The 13,607-nt window shown below is 39.3% G+C and overlaps 1 protein-coding gene across 3 annotated transcripts in view; it reads right to left on the bottom strand.

Annotated features, from left to right (window-relative positions):
* Window positions 1-13,607, bottom strand: part of micu1 (mitochondrial calcium uptake 1) — a 142,611-nt gene that overhangs the window by 25,029 nt on the left and 103,975 nt on the right. For 2 of the 3 annotated variants that reach the window (XM_067421747.1, XM_067421748.1), the window contains 2 exons: window positions 3,524-3,638; window positions 2,284-2,366 (listed from right to left, as the gene is read on the bottom strand). In XM_067421747.1, coding sequence (XP_067277848.1) covers window positions 2,284-2,366; window positions 3,524-3,638 — 198 coding nt within the window. Of the gene's footprint in view, window positions 1-2,283; window positions 2,367-3,523; window positions 3,639-4,597; window positions 7,354-13,607 lie in introns of those variants that run through there. The other variant, XM_067421749.1, reaches the window with a different exon arrangement.

The following is a 13,607-nucleotide window of genomic DNA, read 5'->3' as shown; positions in this document are numbered from 1 at the left end:
TGTACAACAATGTGTAACAAGTTTGACATGAGAAAGTGACCAAGGCAGAAAAGCTACGTGAAATTCTAGCAGTCAGCCCAAAACCAATTATAAGAAAAGTGATTCGAATAGGATTTCAAACCACATATGAATGTACAAACCCGATTCCAAAAAAGTTGGAACACTGTACAAATTGTGAATAAAAAAAGAATGCAATAGTTTACAAATCTCATAAACTTATATTTTATTCACAATAGAATTTAGATAACATATCAAATGTTGAAAGTGAGACATTTTGAAATGTCATGCCAAATATTGGCTAATTTTGGATTTCATGAGAGCTACATTCTAACATAGAAAACATTCTAAAAAAGTTGGGACAGGTAGCAATAAGAGGCTGTAAAAGTTAAATGTACATTTAAGGAAGAGCTGCAGGACCAATTTTCAACATGATTGGGTATAAAAAGAGCCTCTCAGAGTGGCAGTGTCTCTCAGAAGTCAAGATGGGCAGATGGGCAGAGGATCACCAATTCCCCCAATGCTGCAGCCAAAAATAGTGAAGCAAAATCAGAAAGGAGTTTCATAAAGATTTCTCAGAGATTGCAAAGAGTTTGAAGTTATCATCATCTACAGCAGCCTTTCTCAAAGTCTGATCTACAGTGCATAATATCAATTCAAAGATTCAGAAAATCTGGAACAATCTCTGTGTGTAAGGGTCAAGGCCGGGAAACCATACTGGATGCCCATGATCTTCGGGCCCTTAGACGGCACTGCATCACATATAGGAAATGCTACTGTAATGGAAATCACAACACGGGCTCAGGAATACTTCCAGAAAACATTGTTGGTGAACACAATCCACCGTGCCATTCACCATTACTGACTAAAATGTTATAGGTCAAAAAAGAAGCCTTATCTGAACATGATCCAGAAGCGCAGGCATTTTGGCTGGGCCAAGGCTAATCTAAAATGGACTGTGGCAAAGTGGAAAACTTTTCTGTGGACAGACAAAAAAAAAATTGAAGTTCTTTTTGGAAAACTGGGACGCCATGTCATCCAGACAAAAGGATATAGAAAAGGACAACCCAAGTTGTTATAAGCACTCAGTTTAGAAGTTCATCTCTGATGGTATGGGGTTGAATGAGTGTGTGTGGCATGGGCAGCTTACACATCTGGAAAGGCATCAATGCTGAAAGGTATATCCAAGTTCTAGAATAACATATGCTCTCATTCAGACATCATCTCTTTTAGGAAAGACCTTGCATTTTCCAACATGACAATGCCAGACCACATACTGCATCAATCACAACATCATGGCTGTGTAGAAGAAGGATCCGGGTACCGAAATGGTCAGCCTGCAGTCCAGATCTTTCACCCATAGAAAACATTTAACGCATCATAAAGAGGAAGATGCGACAATGTAGACAGTTAAGCAACTAGAAGCCTGTATTAGACAAGAATGGGACAACATTCCTTTTCCTAAACTTGAACATCTTATCTCCTCAGTCCCCAGACGTTTGCAGTCTTTATAAAAAGAAGAGGGGATGCCACGCAATGGTAAACATGGCCTTGTCCCAACTTTTTTTTATGTCTTGATGCCATGAAATTTAAAATCAAATTATTTTTCCCTTAAACAACTTAAACATTTGATATGTCATCTATAGCCCCGTTACCACTAAAATTATCCTGAACAATTTGTCCCAGGAACTTTTTTCCCCAGGAACTCTTTTTCCCTCAGACCTGGTTGTGTCTGCGTTTCCATCATGGTCTAAAGTACCGCGAAGATTAGTCCTGTGATGCAAGACTGCGCGCGAGTCTTTCAGGTTCCTACTGGATTTTGTCATCCGCAAATAAACATAATAAAGCCTGAACCTTGCCGTCGGTCCATCAGTATTATAGTATTATTTTTTAAACTCCATTGTAGATTTGAATAGCAAACGACAACAGACTTTTAGGTTGAAATAAAATGTTGCGTGAGCTCAACCAAAAAGCATATTCAGCGGCCATGTGCCACCCCTGAAAGTTCCTGAACTTTTGACCATGCGAAGTACTACCTCGCAAGCAGGGCCATTTTAAGGGGGAACTTTATTTAACCCCTGTTTCCTGCGGTCAAAACACACAAGAGTCCCACCCGCAAATCGCGGCTTATGCTGTATTGTGAATAAAATATTGAAATTTGAAACTTCCACATCATTGCATTCTGTTTTATTCACAATTTGTAGAGTGACCCAACTTTTTTTGGAATCGGGTTTGTAGCTTGACACAAATTTGTAAAAATTTGAACTGTATTTTGTGTTCACTTACTTGCTCAAACTCCTCAAGGTCAACCTCTCCATCTCCATTCAAGTCGAACATTTTGAAGGCGATTTCAAAGTTCCTCTGAGGAGCTGCAAAGGGAAGAAACAGAGGATTTGCAACCCAAAGTTATGACACCATGTACTTTCACTTACACAAAATGGCCATCTCTGCATTTCTTAATGGTTAAAAATATAATTATCAGTCATTTTCCACTTGGTCTCGAGTCTCACTGAGGAGCTCCGAAAGGATAAAAGGAGGAGTGATGACAGTGACGGACAAGAGAGGACTGGGCCTGGGACATTTTTGTTGTTTTATTTTACTTTATGTGGTATTCGTCCATGAGGGGCTGCCGTTTTACTTTTGTTCTGTTTTTTATTTCATGATAAAAGTTACGTTTAAAGTGTTACTTCAGTGATTTAGCATTAAACTTTGTATTTAAACTGGGTCATTAATGTAGTAGAAAGGTGAATTTTTTTTTAATTTGGTGCCTTCTATACTGAGAAAAGACAGAAAATGTATTTTTGTCTCATGTGGATCTAAGACAACAACTCCCAGAATGCACTTGCTTTGCTGCCCCACGAGGCCACTCCCAAAGCCACCGCTACTGGATTACTGGATCACTTCCACCGCGGCAACGCCACTACCGTTGTATTCTTTTCCTAATAATAAAATTATTTAGTTCAGTTAGAGAACAGACACTACAATTAAAAAGTGAATGTGTTTGTTCAATATAATGTGAGTGAGCTGAGTGAGTGAGTGTCACGGAACAAATGCAGCAGGAGTCAGATTACATTCATTAAGAGAGTGAAGAGCTGAGGTAAGCTCGGGCGCGGCATACATTCACAGCGCGTGTTCAGTCTGGCGTGTTTTCAGTTCATGTCTTTGGAAGCTTAACTTTCATAGAAATTAATTTGAGAAGTTGAAACACTCCCTTTGCTCCGCCGCTCAGTTTACATGAATGTGCACGGCTGCCCAAGCTGAGCTGTGAGTGTGATCTCCCACCCCGCCATGTGCGAGTTGAAAACATGCGGAAATGGCTCCCTCTGCAGGCTGTAGATATGAGGGGGATCATTCGAATATACTCTTGGATCTTTACTGATACAAAGCCTAATGTTAAATAAATGGCTGAAGTAACCTTTTAAGGGGCCCTGGCATACACCTGGTCACGACCACCTTAAGTCAATAGCACAGCATTAGCTAAACAAAAAGAGATACGGAAATGCACGAGATTCACTCAGACACTTACTGGAGAGGACGGTTGTGAGAAAGATGTAGTCAGAGAAAGAGATGAGTCCACATTCCCCCAGTGTGTAGAAAATGCTGTCCTCATCGGCAAACTTCTCTCTGTCCTGAGAGATTTTCTGTAAGTGCCCAGACAAAAACAGAGGTGAGATTTATAGCAATGCTTTTGTGGAGCACCATATAGCGCATTTGAGCCCTGTTTAAGAGCTGAGCACCACAGAGTCTGAACAGAGCAGTGGAGGGAACTAGCATGCTAACACGGACACTGCACAGTACAATCATGCAAGTGATGCAGAGTCATACAAGACAAGCAAAAGAGAAAACTAAATGTAAAGATTGTTAAAGCCAACATAAGTTCAGACATTTACTTACATTTCATAAGTATCACTTATAGAACAGCACATAAGGACAGGCTGTTTCAAAACCAAGTGAGCTGCCTACTTAGACTGCATTTTTTGGTATAGTCAAATAATCAAATCAAGGTGGTTGCCATCATAGACGTCTCTCAATGTTTGACTTGTGGGTTTCCTATCTAAACAGCCTTTTGGGCCATCATATGAATGTGCAAATGCACAAATTAAATGTGGTTTCTATCTAAACGGCATTTTGGTCATAGATGCATTTAAAATACTATTTAAATTAAGGGGTTATCTAAATTTTATAATCATATGGATGTTCGAGTGAAGCGAGTTAACTACCTAAACAGCAGTTCTTAACATCATAGATGCATACCTACCAGCATGTGATAATGGTGCCTATAATGCTCAAAAATGTGGTCTAGGTCAACGGCTCACTACGCTCTGATATGCATCTACACACACTACATTGCGGATTTGGCTTCACAAATTGCAAGATCACACGGTATTTGTCATTTTTGCAGAAAACGGTTTCACATTTTATGAGCATGAACAGAGGTGACTCCACAGTGGTGTGAAAACAGGTTTCTACCTGTTTATGACATAGAAAGACAGAAAATGTATTCATTAGGACCCCTTAAGAGTGAAAGAACAAACACAAATACTGTATGCACACATACAAAGAGCATGCCAGAGTTCAGCTTCTGCTGATTTATTGTTACCTCTGTCTGGGGTGGTTCCCATGAGTGTGTAGAGGGGAAGAGAGAACTGATTAAAACAACCTGACCACTGCGCAGACATTCAGGCCCACCACACACCATATGTGCACAAACACGCCATTACATACACCCAATTCCAGCCCTTTTCACTTCATGCTAACACACATTTATGCAGCATCACACAACATACATTCTTCCTCTGTGGCAACATGATTAGCTGATAAAAGGATTAGTAATCAAAGATAGAAAATTAGATTTCCCTCTGAAACTCTCTTTTTTAAATTATTATTATCTGAAATGCTAAAATGATTACTTATTACTTAAACCCCATACCCAAATTAATGCATGTCTTTGAAATGCCATTTCTGAATCAATTTGAACATTCAGCAACTATCTGTCAAACTATCTATTTTTGTATAATGGCACTGTGCTAGTTTATGTGATTTGTATGTCACTCAGTGCTCTCTCTCATCACTTAATATAATCATTTTAACTCAGTTTAATGTTGAAATGATAAGACCAACTAAATACTACTCACTTTATCATGATGAATAAATAGCAATTTGGACCACAATATTTCAAATGATTTCCACTCATATTAAGTGACTATTCCAGTCATATCATTGGCCTAATAAAAGCGGTTTAATCCTACATAAAGTTTGTCCACCCTTATAGTGGCCGCCAAGTTGAAATCACATGACTTCATAACACAATCTTCATAACCCCCTATTATCGGATTCTTCTAGGTGGCAGAATAAACTATTGGAAGGCACACACCTGTGAACAAAGTAACTTCTAACTGTGTGATTAAGTCTATTTAAATCAGCATTGCGTTTCCATTTATGAAGTAGCCATTTAATTGATTCAGTCAATTTGGTTTATTCAATCAAAGCTAACTGCATTGTACACTGTTATTTATAAATTAAACCTGCACCATTTTTGCTGTGGACACAAATTCTACAAACAAAATGGTAAAGCGGACATTTCACAAGTGTCACTAGAACAGCACATAATATATGTTTCAAAACCAAGTGAGCTCCCTAATTAGACTGCATTTTTTGGCATGGTCAAAAAATTAAATCAAGGTGGTTGCCATCATAGACGTCTCTCAATGTTCGACTCAAGTGGGTTTCCTACATAAACATCATTTTTGGTAATCATAGACAGACAGGGTAAACCCAGACCGATCTGCCGGCGATTTGATTTCGCCCTGCAGCTCAGGCTGGAAACCTGTACATTTGTATATCCTATTTCCATTACAAATTTGTGGGGACCAATCACAAACCGGCTTATCAACCTGGCGCTATTGGCGGGTTTAACACGATGACGATTGAGAAACGGTGGATCATTGGTCTGATTGGTTGAAGGACTATACGATTGCATACAGAGTCATTAGAACTATGCCCGTTGATCACGCCTCGTGCAGTAGAAAATACAGAGCAGTTTCTCCAGACCAGTGTTCAAGCTTAAAAGACTGAGCTTGGTCTGGAGATAGCCAGACAACATCAAAAATGCATATACCAAAACAGCAAATAGCACACTGTTGTTTACCAACTAAACCTGCACCACTTTTGCTGTGGATGTGAATTCTACCTCAAATTGTGTGTTGAGAGGTGTAATATTACTTTTTTACTTTTTATATTACTAAATTTGACCTGATGGGTGGTACAAACTGTTGAAAAGATTTAAAGGTTAATGAAAATAAGGACACTTTGTGTATCTTCTGGCGAGAAGTGTGATGCTCATGGACACTGTGCATAGGTATTTTGTATCAGCTAGCTGTTTAGTGTACATCAGTCTTTATAGTCGTTATGTGGTGTATTATGGGATTTAATGAATGTACTCAACAATGTCCACTATGGTTTTGAATACCACTACACATGTCAATCGAACACTATTTAAGTGTATAGCAGGTGATTTCAGACATAGCCCCAGAACTCCCTAACAAAAATGAAAAGCAATGCCATAGCAACCACATTGTTTTCATAACAAAATCTAACATACGTGTTTGCTTTGCTGCCATTTTCTCAGTGTGAATTTGACCGTATGGAGGGTCAAACGTGTGCATTGGGGACAAGGTGAACACAGGTTATTTTTGTACTGGCTCTGAAACTGGTCGGAGAGGAAATACGCTCAAGCAGCAACCAGGTGTGGTGGTAGAAGCTGACAAAAGCGAATGTGTGTGCGTGTGTGGGCTAATAAGCTCTGGGCACATTGTGTCCCTGCTGTCACCTTCAGAGACACTCAAGAGATGCAGTCTTACCCAACATTAGTAGTGCGGGTGTCAAACACTGGCACTTCACTTCCAAATCAACATTAAAAAGAAAATGTAACCATAGCCCCGTTTCCACCAAAATTACCCGGAACATTTTGTACCAGGAACTTTTTTACAGGAACTTTTCTCCCCCCCAGACCTGCAACTGTCTGCGTTTCCACCGCGATAAAGTTCCGTGAAGATTAGGCAAATTAGTCCGGTGATGTAGGACTGCGCGCGACTGCTCCTCCAAGTCAGTGACGGACAGTAATCATTTTTGCGTGTACCGATTGAAAGATTTAGTGGACTGTTTACATGAGACGTATCTAAACCGATCTGGTGTTTACATGTGATGACTTTCAATCGCAATCATTTTGTCACATGCAGTTTGTCTGCCGCATCAAAAATGTCGCCGCTGTTTTCTCCAGCAGCTGGAGTGTGTTAACTGTAGCCATAGCAACTCTTAACGGCCACCAGGACTAATACAGTATTATATAATAAGCTATTTATTTGTTGTAAAGTGTAATAATCATCTCAGAAAAAAAAAATTCTTCTGTCAGGCGCAGTTAAAGTAAAAACTGCCTGGGGTAATATACGCTGTCATTATTCCAACATTACCTTAAAGGGGGGGTGAAACACTCAGTTTCAGTCAATCTCATGTCAATCTTGAGTACCTATAGAGTAGTATTGCATCCTTCATATCTCCGAAAAGTCTTTAGTTTTATCATATTTATAAAAGAAATATAGGCTGTACCGAGTCTTTCCGGAAAAAAACGAGCGCCTGGAGGCGTATCGTGTGGGCGGAGCTAAAGAATGACAAGCGCGCAAAGCGGTGACGTCTTCAAGCGTGGAGAAACCCATCTATCTCAGCTAATACAGATAATGATCCACAATCAAATCTGAGGCTGAAATAAATTGAACAGGAGAAACGGCAACATCAGGATGTCCGTCTCTGTGGTATGTACTGTATTTAGGGGCCTTTGTGTGCAGTTTATGAGGACATGATTCGGTTTATGGACTATTGTATGTGACTAGACCTTAGAGGTAGCAAGCAAAACGGTTTTGCACATCAGACTAGTGTAACGTTATACAGAACAACAATGGAGTAACCGTTAGCGCATTTGAATGACGAAGCACGCGATCGTATCGTTTACTGATGTTTACTCATGCGACGGTAGCCAATAGCAGAGACATTTGAAGTTGATTTACTCACCGGCTGCTTCCAAAGCAGAACCGCTCTGTCAAAAACACACTTCTTTGGTATGATTTGGTGAAGTCCTGTGACAGCAGTGACCGTGGAAATCCACTTTGCGACGCGACTGAAGCGATGCCTTGAAGCTTCCCGTCATTTCTGCGTTCAAATCGGTTCAAATGCAGCGCTGCCTTCCCGGAATGCTGTGCTGAAGCGTTGAAGTCGCTCGACGTCACCCATAGGAATAAAGTGGAGCGCGGCGCGACATAAGTGTTCACGGACGACTGGATCTGCACCTGAGAGACTGTTTACAGCGTGCATTTCCTCTCTCTCCCTCTAGTCACGCGCGCGCGCACCCTTCCGGGAGAAGAGCCCGTACAGCCCATACAAGGACCTTCCGCTCTATTTAACGTCAAGTAGACCCATACTCGAAAGAAACTTGTGAGAAACCGGAAGGAGTATTTTTAACACAGAAATACTCCATCAAACGTCCAACATTAGTTTTTGAAACTTTGTCTATGTTTAGGATGGGAATCCAAGTCTTTAAAGGTGTAAAAAGCTCAGTATGCATGAAACAGCATTTCACCCCCCCTTTAATAACTTACGAAATAAAAAGTTTACCCCTCAGAAAAATTAACTTTCCTCTCTTGTCAACATGAGCGCGGCGTGCGCTGTCACGTCATGTAAGGACACACACTTAAAAGTAATCGCTCAGGTCGTTTACATGGTGAAAAATGCAGACTGTGAAAAAATTAATAACGAGTATGGAAGAGATTCAAGCTGTGCTGCTTTTGCTGGTTATGTATAGGTTTACTAAGAGGTAATTAACAACGACAGAAAAGAGCACTAAAATGCAGATTCAGCAGCATGCAGCATATTCAGAAAGCTTGTAAAGCTAGATTTAAAATGACAATGTATATTATTATCAGCTATTACGGACATTGCACGTGAGATGGCTGAGACAGACTGACGCGCCATCAGACAGAGAGCAAGACTGATATTTACTGAACGCAGACCGAACCTCGCAAAAGACTTTTAAAAATGCCGGTTGAAATAAAATGCTGCGTGAGCTCAACCAATCAGCATGCTCTGCGCCCAAGTCCCGCCGTCGAAAGTTCCTGAACTTTGAAAAAGTACTACCTCGCGAGCAGGGCCGTTTGGAGGGGGAAATATTTACCCGGAACTTCATTTAGACCCTGGTTCCTGCGGTCAAAACACACCGAGTACCACCCAAAGTTCCTGGTTCCTGGGTAAAGTTCCTGTGGTGGAAACGGGGCTTATAACAGCCTTTCTACAGTATCTGTAATGCCAAGTACAACTACTTAATTTGGAATCCACGATTTGAATGTACACATTATCAGCATATGATAGTTTATATACTTATGATTTTTTTTTTTACTTTATCTTTTTAAATAAAGGAGACATTTAATACCATATACATTTTTTTTGACTGTGAAAATCTTTATCAAGTATGGTGAAATGTTATTGGAATTTCACTGGTATTTGTATCATTTGAAATTCTGTGGTATCATAACTCTATGGGGGGGGGACGTGTGTTAACAGCATGCTAAACTCTGTGTGAAGATGCGATTAACATGGAGAACGAGAGACGTCTGTGAGCCGAACCTTCTCAGACAGTCTTTAACTGAGGAGAATGAGAGAAAGGATGTGGGTGGTGTGGCAAAAAAAGAGAAAGAAACAGCCGTGAAAAGCTTTTAAGCAGTCAGCTCCATGTATTTAATGAGTAATCTTCTAGCAATCTCTCCAGGTCTCCAGCCAGAGAAACAGGAGACATGTTCAAAGCTCACATACATCTCATTTCTGCTCTTATTAAATCGGCCCTGAAAAGGTTTGTCTAGGGCGCTTCACACTTGATTTGAATTCTTAAAACCCTTTTTTTTTTAGAGCAAATTTTTATGAGAATTTATGAGTGTATACACCCGATCAGGCTTTACATTATGACCACTGACAGGTTAAGTGATTAACACTGATTATCTCTTCATCACAGCACCTGTGTGAGTGGGATATATTAGGCAGCAAGAAAATATTTTGTCCTCAAAGTTGATGTGCTAGAAGGAGGTCATAGGAGGAATTTGCAGGAATAGGAGGAATGTGTCATAGGAGGAGTTTTTCCAGAAAAAAAAATGCATAAATCTCGTCTCAGGGGGATAAGAGCACACAGAAAAATAGGGAGTCAAAATTGTACCTTTAGGGGTACAACAGCTTGTCGCTGGGGCAGTACCCCTTAAAAGAACAACGTTGTACCATTTTTACCACAAAAAGGTTCATAGTAGTACCTTAAGGTACGCATTTGTACTCAAAGGTCCTAATATGCACCTTTTAGGAGTAAAACAGGTACAAAGATGTCCTTTATAGGGTACTGCCCCAGCGACAAGCTAAAGATACAATTTTGACACCCTATTTTTCTGTGTGAGGGGGGAAAGCACAATCTACCCTTTAAGATAATGAAAGGCACTATTATGTTCAGCTCCAGTGGTTCTAAACCTTGGACCTGGATACCCAACAGTACACAGTTTGGATGTTTCTAATCTGACACAATTTCAGGTCTTGAAGTCTACTAATGAGTTGATGGGCTGAATCAGGTGCGTTTAATTAGAGCTATATCAATCGATGTCAATTTTTCTTTTCCAAGTTTAAGGCAGATTTTTGCTCCTACGTGTAAATTGTAGAAACCAGACTGTTAATTTTGGTTTTAAACTGTATTATCTAAATATGACAAACACATTTTTGAATTATTTTCCTTAAAATATATATCTTAATAGAGAAAAACATCTTGGAGCGCTGCTTGCTGGAAGGAGCTTTGTTTAATAATCCCAGAAGGGGCTCTTTGGTTGGGTTTCAAACTTGTATTTATAGAAAGGAAGATGATTCTGCACAAAGCAAGTGTATTCAATTAGATCCTTTTGTAATTGTAAGAGTACATATGTCATTAATAGGCTTTAATGCCCTTGTTTCTATGTGGGCCAGACTAAGCAAAACTGCAAGATAGATTATGGGATAAAAAAAAATGCAATTCGCACAAGAAACAAAGATTACCCTATGGCAGTACATTATGCATCTGCACATGATTCTAATCCATTGACTTTAAATTAAATGAATGGTTTGGAAACTGTAACTGGATTTATTAAAGGGTGATAGATGGGGTGATTACAAAGACTTTTACAAATGGAAGCCTTTAGGCTTCAGTTAAAAGCTACCATTGAATGGAGAATTAGATTTAACTCAATTTTTGTAAAATTATTATGATTATTGTTAGTATTATTTCTCTCTCTCTCTCTCTCTCTCTCTCTCTCTCTCTCTCTCTCTCTCAGCTTAAAAGCTTTATAACTTTCTTGAACTGGATAGCGCGGGTTTAAACTAGGGATGTCCCGATCCGATCACATGATCGGAAATCGGGCCCGATCACGTGATTTCAGACTCGATCGGAATCGGACGTTACATCCCGATCAGGACTCGGATATAATGTATATTCTGGGGTGAGGTGAGCATGATGACGCATCAATAATATGGGTTGTAACTTGAAAATAATGCTTTATGTATGTTTCTGTAGATGGATACACGTGCTGGCTCCTCGGTGATACATTACAACAGCGCTAATATCACCCGTGTATATTCGCCAGAAGATGCGAATGAGAACACGCGCGCTGATCTGTCTCTGTGCATTATCCGAAAGCGCGCACTCGCCTCACAGCGCGCAAATATTGAGTTCTCTTTCAAGACTTGCGCTTAAACGGACCAACTCACACAAGAAGTATGTCAGCATGTCCATCTTGATGAGTATCCAAGCAGACATAGTCTGAATATGCCTTAAGAGGACTTTATACAGTCGAGAAAGACGACGCAGAGCCTTCCATTAGGTCTTAAAGGGGCAGTAACCTTTACTGCTGTCTGTTTAATGTCAAACAAAAGATAAGGAATCACTCACTGCTCTTGATTAAATAGCTTTTGTAAGGATTATTCTTTAATTTAAACAGTTAAATATGCAGCTATTTTACATTTCATTAGCTTACTTTATTTAATTTCTCTACCTAAAAACTAATGTTAGACCTATAAAAACCTGAAAAGCATTGTTAATTACACTTCAGTCAAATTACTATTTTTTCCCCAAAGTTGATTTATGTCATTGTAGGCAGTTATCATCACGATGATTTAATTTCAAGTGTTTGTTTTTTAAATAAGTTTTTTATATTTACTGTAGCACTAAAATCCAAAAGTGAAGAATTTGTTATTTATTACTTGATTGTTCAATCTACCTCACAGAAGTGCTCTGTTTGTTAGAGTTGTTGAATGTTAAAATAAGGTGAATAAAATAAAAAATAAGAAACATCCTGGTTCGTTTTTTTCGCTCTTCTTTATTCTTTTTTTAATGTATTATATAAGTATCGGATCGGGACTCGGTATCGGCAGATACTCAAAATCAAATGACTCGGACTCGGACTCGAGGGCAAAAAAACCTGATCGGGACATCCCTAGTTTAAACTATCTTAAATCAACAAGACATTTGTGTTCTTCGCTTCGCTGATCTCACAGTGTTGTTTAGAGAGCGCATGACCAAGACCGATCAGCGAGTAAACGCATCCATCTAGTTAGCTTGTGCTATGCTGCCATTTGACCTTTTAGCCTAGCGGACAAATGATCTGTGTGGTGCAGTTGAAATAAGAAGTGTCGTTTCGTTCTGCTTTGGATGCGTAAACATTATACTGAACATTTATCGAACTCTTGTTATCATTTTACAAAGGAAAATTATATCATGATAATTATAGTTATAACGTGCAGAGTTGGGGGTACACCAGGAACAGGGTTGGGAACCACTGTACTAGAATACATGTAAAAAATAGTAGTATAACTGTTTGTGCATTTAAGCAATCTGCAAAGTTACAAAGCACAGTCCATGCCAAAGAGAGTGAATCTCTCCAACAGAAAGCACCAGCTTAAATTCCAAAATAATACGTCCCCTTTAAACCATTTTAATTTAACCATACTGTTGATGTAATAAAATAAAGTAAGTTATACATATTTTTTTCAATTATATAATAAATTAATAAACTAATAATGTTTTTAGAGGAAAGACAATCCAGAAAGAGTTGATTCAGCTGATCCAACAGTGTGTTGGGCATTGACCCATTTGAGCTGAAAGAGCTGAACAGCAGTTTGAACCACTTTGCTAATTAGCTTACTCAAACAGATCTTATATGATATTAATCAGCCCCATCCACAACATTAATGTATTATTAGAATTACATTTGCACCAGTAATGAAGTGAAAAAATTATGGTCTTTAAAGGTGTTGGTAAACTCAGTAAACTCATGTTTACAATTTTCATGTTATATTTTATGCTTTATGTCTTTAAAGCTTGAAACAATTTTGTAATTTTACATGTTATCATACCACTAGCCCAGAAATCTAGACGCACCCTAGTGGCAGCAAATCTAATCTGCCGCGAGTGTCGTCTAGCAACTCTCAATACCCTTCTGAGCTGTAAAAAACAAACTCTTGTCGGGACAATGTAGAGAGTCGGTGGGTGGGGCTTAACATAATGACAGCAG

The sequence above is a fragment of the Pseudorasbora parva genome, chromosome 17 (assembly GCF_024679245.1).
Source record: "Pseudorasbora parva isolate DD20220531a chromosome 17, ASM2467924v1, whole genome shotgun sequence".
NCBI classification, from domain to species: Eukaryota; Metazoa; Chordata; class Actinopteri; order Cypriniformes; family Gobionidae; genus Pseudorasbora; species Pseudorasbora parva.
Note: the sequence above shows the minus strand (reverse complement) of the source record. Positions and strands in the feature narration are given on the sequence as shown.